Source organism: Perissodus microlepis, chromosome 11, assembly GCF_051167445.1.
Source record: "Perissodus microlepis isolate ML-2025 ecotype Zambia chromosome 11, ASM5116744v1, whole genome shotgun sequence".
NCBI classification, from domain to species: domain Eukaryota; kingdom Metazoa; phylum Chordata; class Actinopteri; order Cichliformes; family Cichlidae; genus Perissodus; species Perissodus microlepis.
This window is the reverse complement of record NC_140471.1, coordinates 19,953,352-19,959,527: the sequence shown is the minus strand read 5'-3', so window position 1 is coordinate 19,959,527 and position 6,176 is coordinate 19,953,352. Positions and strand designations below refer to the sequence as shown.

Sequence of the window (6,176 nt, the reverse complement as noted above, 5' to 3'; positions counted from 1 at the left end):
CAGTTGCCTAATCTTAGTTCAGCAGAGCAGCCTTTCAGTTATTGAAGATAAAACTTAATGCAGAAAGACCCACAAAGAAGCAGCGATTGAAGGTGGTTGCAGTAAAGGCTCAGAAGAACAGAGCATTTATTGACTTTCATTTGGTCTAGATATCAGGCAGTCATTGAGCGCAAACAATATTTATCCAAATATTAAAAACCATGTTAATGTTAATTGATTTGAGCCTATGAAAATAAGTGAGGTGGATGTATAAAAATGTCAGTAATTCCAAAATAGTTAATGCAGTTTTTTTCTAAAACCTCTTGAATTACAGCTGAAAGTCTGCACGCATACATATTTATGATCAGTCAATTTCCAATGCGCTGTGGTCATGTACAAAGGCAAAACTGCAAAAAACTGTCTTGTCTTGTGGCCTAACTGTGTGAGATAAATGAAGACTGTATAAAAAAATGCTTGGCACAATATATTGTATATCGATGACCTTTATTAAATTGGCCACAGGTTGTATCTTAAACAAAGATTACAAGTAATTGTTTTAATGTTTTTGGAAGGCAATCTTAAGTGTATGTGACCTAAACTGAAAATTCACCCTCACAGCTTACATATAACAATGTCACAAAAAAAGAAAAAAAAAACAATCACAGAGAGATGCCAAATGATTTTTTTTTTTATTGTACAAAAGTGGTTAAAATACAAGGCATAGATGTGGAAATGCTGGGTCTGTTTTGACAAGTAGAGGCAAGAACACAGTGACTGATCACTGGTTAATCATTTAAACTTAAATACAATAAAAAATAAGGGAAAATAATACTATGTATATGTGTCACTGACACTAAAGTCCAGTGTTCTGTTGCATAACATTTTCGGTACAAATATCTACTTGCTAGTGTGGGTGATCTACCTACATTTGACATTTACTGGGTGCTTTGTTTAAAAAAAAGCCTGCACACTGATCCAGATGAATCATCAAATTACAAGGACTGACCACTGTTAATGAGTATTGCCTGTTCCTTTGACTGAATTAACTCCCACATGTAAAAGCAGCATCAAAAGCAGATGTGAAGGACAGTATGTCTGTTTCAGTCTGTGATCGCATTAAAAGGAAAATGATGCCATGGGGGGGGGGGAAACCCCAACAACTATAAAATAAGATTAGTCACCATGGTCAGTGGAAATGTACTGTGAGCAAACATCAAACAGTGGTAAATCTTTCATTATGAACACAAACAGTTCCTTCCAAAATATAAACATAGGACTTAAAGCCTGAGTGCTTTGTATCATCAAAATTCATCCAAAATTGTAGTACAGCAAAAAGTGGTTATCACCTCAATGTTCTCCACAGCAGTTTGAGCAGCAACTTCTCTTCTGGAAAACTGAATAAATGCCTTTTCTGGCCCGAGTCAGGCCAAGAGATCAATATCTCTTTAAGAGCTGCTTTTGGCTGGGAGGACATTATTCTCAAAGTGTCCCTGGTTGGTGATGTTCCCTGCTGGGTAGTATCTGGCCACCACAAAGGAAGAACCATCTGATGCAATGGCCTTACCGACACCCAGCTGTTTAGTGCTCTTCCACACCATTGCTGTGAAATGGCCTAGGTGACATATAAAAGGAGAAATGATGAATAGAAAGAAATTAGAAAGGCAAAATCTGGACCACGTAAGAGAGAGAGAAACGTGCTTTTACTGTAGTGAACAGTTGAGGCTAAGTTCACACGCTCTTCAGTTTATCCAAATATTTGCAGACATAGGAATTTTAATTCCTCTCTCATTCATCGCTTCAAAATCTCTCCTCTTGCCTTGACCGCTTTAGTCCTTTCTTAAGGGAACTTTGCATGACTCAGTGTGAATCACTGTGATGACCTACTAGTGATCTGCTTCATGTGTGATTAAGTTACACCAGCTCATGCACACTGGTGTCTGAGGCTATGGGAAACCATCTGGAGGAATTAAGGCACAGTGGATGTGACATGCAGGGTTAGAAGTGATGCATAGGATTGTAATTTCCCCTCAGTTTCTCCTTGGCTGGTCACAGTCAAGCAGTCGCACGTTGTCTGAGGTGTGACATCAGCACAAGAATAACAACAACCTTCTCCATGCCTGAATAAATGTGACACTGAGAGGGAGAAACTGACATCGAGTAAACAAAAAAACAACAAAGAAACAGAGAAAGCAACGAACTGGAAAAAAAGAAGATGAAAAAAGACAGTTAGCGATAGATGTGCATGAATCTCACCGGTGCCAGAGGAGAAACCGGGACGGTTGAAGTTGTACTGTTTCACTTCATCATACCAGCGTTCTGCCACATCCTTACCTGCACATGCAAACAACTGGCTTGAACTTAAAGGAAAATCAAATTAGCCTTGTGTCACACAGTAAGCAGAACGCACTCTACAAATCCTCCTTAAGCTCCTGCTTACAGTGCTGCACTTTTTGTCACGCTGTGCCTGACTGTGTGTGTATCTTGTGAAATACATCGGTCTGTGCTGACATATTTCTGCACTGAGTCATAGTATCTGAAGTGGAAGGGAAATGGATCCCAGCTGTTCACTTGCAAGGTTTGGCAGACACCACAGAGGATCTAATTTAGGCTTCACAGGCTAAAATAATGCATCTGTGGAAGAAGGTGTCTTATTAGATTTTCCTGCCACATTCTCACAGAAACCATGTACAGGACATCTGAATTACTGTAAAGTTTAGACAAATTCAAATGCAGAAAATAACCTGTCTGGTCATACGAGGCCCAAGCCAGGTTTTCGCCACAGCTCCCTCTACTGGACTCCACACTGTGTTTTAGGATCCGTGTGCTGGCCAGACTTTCAGCATAACTGTAAAGAGAGACAAAGGAAATTGTACAGTGTACTGCTTGAGTTAATTCCCATTTATACTTTGGGTGATGCATGTGTGGATGCACACTTTAAAAAGTCCAACTCTTCATCAGTAAATTGAAGAGCTAGGAAAAAAGGAAAGAAATTTCGCTTGTCATGACAGAGACTTCTTCAGTTCTAAAAACAAACAGTGAACAGTCTCCAGATATTTTGGAGGTGGCCGTTGTCAGGCAAGGTGTGAGTGGGGGTTGAAGCACCTGGTAAGGGATCTCAAGACTGGACTATCAGTCTCTTCCCAGGTGCTTCGACCCCCCCACTCAAAATATCTGCGATGCTCCAGCTTTTGCTTTAAAAACTGAAGGAGCCTGTTGGGTGAAAGGTCTTAGACGAGATGTTTTCTGCTTAAATAAGTCCAGTTGCTTTCTTTTTAAAAAGCTCATAGGACTACCTGGATGATTGGGAACTTATACAGACATATTTCATCAAGAGTAATTTCAAGAGCTTTCACATTTTTAAAGCTTGCTGCAATATCCTGTTCTCCACTTCTACAAGAAACAGAACAACAACCTTAAACCTGTGGCGCAGAAACAGAAACCATTTCCTCTGTAAACAATCTGGGTTAGCCCAACCCTTAGATCATTTCAAGGGGTCAAAATAAAATTTCAAAGACTAATTTGACGTTGTAAAGTCATAAAGTTAACTCACTACAAACATATAGGAGTAACTGCTGTCCTATGAACTTTGTAGTGACATCATTCAGGAGCAGTGTCCAGGATATTCTAATTTATAATCAATTCCAAGGTAGTTTCTACAGTTTTCACATGTTAGCATAGCTGTTCATATAGGTGTGCAGTGGCCTGATTGACCCACACAATGTGCTGTGGATCCAGAATGCATGTTAAATTCTTCCTTGTTGAGGTCATTTGGGGTTTTTGGATGAAAAGAAAAACACATGTTGTGGAAGCAGTGAGATCTGTTACCCATTTTGGCTAAACTGTGCTTTAAACTTATAGTTTATTTATGTTTTTCATACACAAATCATGTCCAAGACACACAGCGTGTAAGAGCTGTGTGCACAGTCAGTTTACACAAAGAGTGAGACAGACCCACCATTCGTCGAGTTCCAGTGAACTGAGTTTTCCATGCAAGCATCAGATTATCTCAAAATTCCAATACTGATATTGGAATACTGATAGATCTTACAGTTAAGTTCATACATGGCTTTTAAAATAATACTGTCATTTTAATTGTGCTTCAAATGTTCCTGTGAGGGATCACACAACTGAAGAGGTTTTTAGCTCCATGTTATTGTTGCTTTGCACCATCACACATGTTCAAGAAAATGGAGAAAGACTTTTATGACAGCTGCCTCGGTCCTTCCTGACAGCGGTGGACAAGCTGACATACTCGAGAGATTTAACTCTCTTGTGGAGCTTCTCTAAGAGTCTAGTGGAAATGAAGCTTTATTCAAACTTCATTTGAATAAAATGCTAATGCAGCTGCAATTAGTGACAACAAATTGTCAACAAAACCTGTAATCACAATGAAAACAAACCAAACACCCAAGATATATTTTTTATAATTTGTGGTTATTGCATCTGACAGGCTACGCTGGAACTGTCACTGTTATCCGGAGCAGTTTGACAGTGACTAGTATGTGCAGTCCTTGCTAATTAGGTTTCTAATTTGATCTGTGTGTGCATTAACCCACCGGGCAGCCTCTTTGCTCAACTTGCTGCTCAACTTTAGCGGAGGAGCCTGGTGCTTCATCCTGTAGTCGTTGTGGCACCGCAGCACCTCCTCAGCAAACTGCTTTGAGGCTGGGAGACAAACAGGACAGACAGGAAGACTAAGTCAGCCTCTGACAGCATCTGACAAAACAGACGTAATGATGCAACATGAAGACTCGGGGAAGGTTGCAGAATACAAACTCAAGCTGAAACCTACAGCCTGAGTGACCTCAGATAGCGAGTACCAACTTGGTGACAGGTGATGAAGTAGAAAACGTCATCTGGATCAGCCCCCTCCCCCATACCACCACCACCATCACTGGTGCCTATCACTCATGGGGCTTTTCATGAGTCTCACAGTCTCTTGAGCACTCACACAATAGGCACATTGAAACAGCCCCACAGAAACAACAAGGCTGAGAGAAAGCATGCTGCACCACTATTAATCTTACCTTACAATTTAGTGCCATCAAAGAGGACAGTAAATTAATAACGGAAAAGTACATCGGACAGAAATTAGATTTAGACTTCTGTATGTGGTCTGTTCTAATTTTAAAAGAGCATTGCCCACAAATGCAGACAGTAAACAAACATGTTGGCTCTTGTACAGCTACATGGGGACAAAGTTCAGCCAACAATAAACATCAAAACCTTCAGGGTGTAATATCTGCTTACCTGATTTTCCCATGTTGCTGACACAGGAAGCCTTCAAGTAAGATCAGGAACAAGCTTAGAGCAAACTAGAAGCAGCCTCTCCTCTGTGCTGTTTTCAGAATCCACTCTCTCACTGTTACTTTCTCTGTCTTAAGTGCAGAGTAATGCTGGCACTCTGACAGTGCTTCTAATGCATTTATTTCTTGGTTTTTCCTGTCTCATTCTACCGTGAACTCACATAAACTATGCAGTCTTCCCCTTTAGCTCTATCGGGATGTAACAATTATTGCTCAACTCTTCCTCTTTTTCATTTGTCCCTCCTTTGGCCACACACCATACTATCTGCATACCCTACTTCTTCCTTTCTGGCCTAGAGAAGCACACACCCAAGCAGGGGAGCCCCTGCAGTCACTGGTGACATCATCTCTGTGAGACACATGCCCATATATGGCTCTGAACTCCTTATATTCAGGAAAACGTTGCCCCTGGTAGCCCTGTACTTCTTTTCTTCTTTTCTCACAATCTACATGTTCATGATGAAGAATTAAGCTAAATAGTGTGCACTAAGGACAATAAATGTCTTTCACTTTCACTACTGGGAACTTGTTTAATACCCCCAGGATCAATATATTCCATTGTTATTCCCAGTGCACCCAAATGAAAATGAGCGATTCCTTAATTCCCTCCCTGGATTGAAATTAGTAACTGACAAATTTCCCCTTGAAACAAAGTGATTCAATATTCATCATGCTACAGAAAAGCTGCAGAGCTTCTGCTATGTTACCCACCACACTTTATCCATGTCTTCTACCAAAGATATTTGTCATTTCAAAATAAATAATAAAAGCAGGGCTGGCTTGCAGCAAAACCTCACATAGAATTACCTCATATTTTATCACACATCTGTCTGACTCTGCTTTGGAAATCGTGTCTGGAGTATTTTCTTCATGTTACAGCTTGTGTAAAGA

The 6,176-nt window shown here is 40.3% G+C and overlaps 1 protein-coding gene across 2 annotated transcripts; it reads right to left on the bottom strand.

The window, feature by feature from the left end:
* Positions 1-466: 466 nt before the first annotated feature.
* Positions 467-5,603, bottom strand: glipr2l (GLI pathogenesis-related 2, like). 2 transcript variants are annotated; one of them, XM_084943032.1, is made up of 5 exons: positions 5,230-5,602; positions 4,536-4,644; positions 2,721-2,824; positions 2,233-2,310; positions 467-1,591 (listed from the first exon to the last, which is right to left on the bottom strand). In XM_084943032.1, exons 1-5 carry the CDS (start codon positions 5,240-5,242, stop codon positions 1,425-1,427), a joined length of 471 nt encoding a protein of 156 aa, XP_084799158.1. In that variant the 5' UTR covers positions 5,243-5,602; the 3' UTR covers positions 467-1,424. The 2 variants fall into 2 exon arrangements, with proteins under 2 accessions (XP_084799158.1, XP_084799159.1); XM_084943033.1 differs by lacking the exon at positions 2,233-2,310 and having other exon boundaries at positions 5,230-5,603.
* Positions 5,604-6,176: the final 573 nt, after the last annotated feature.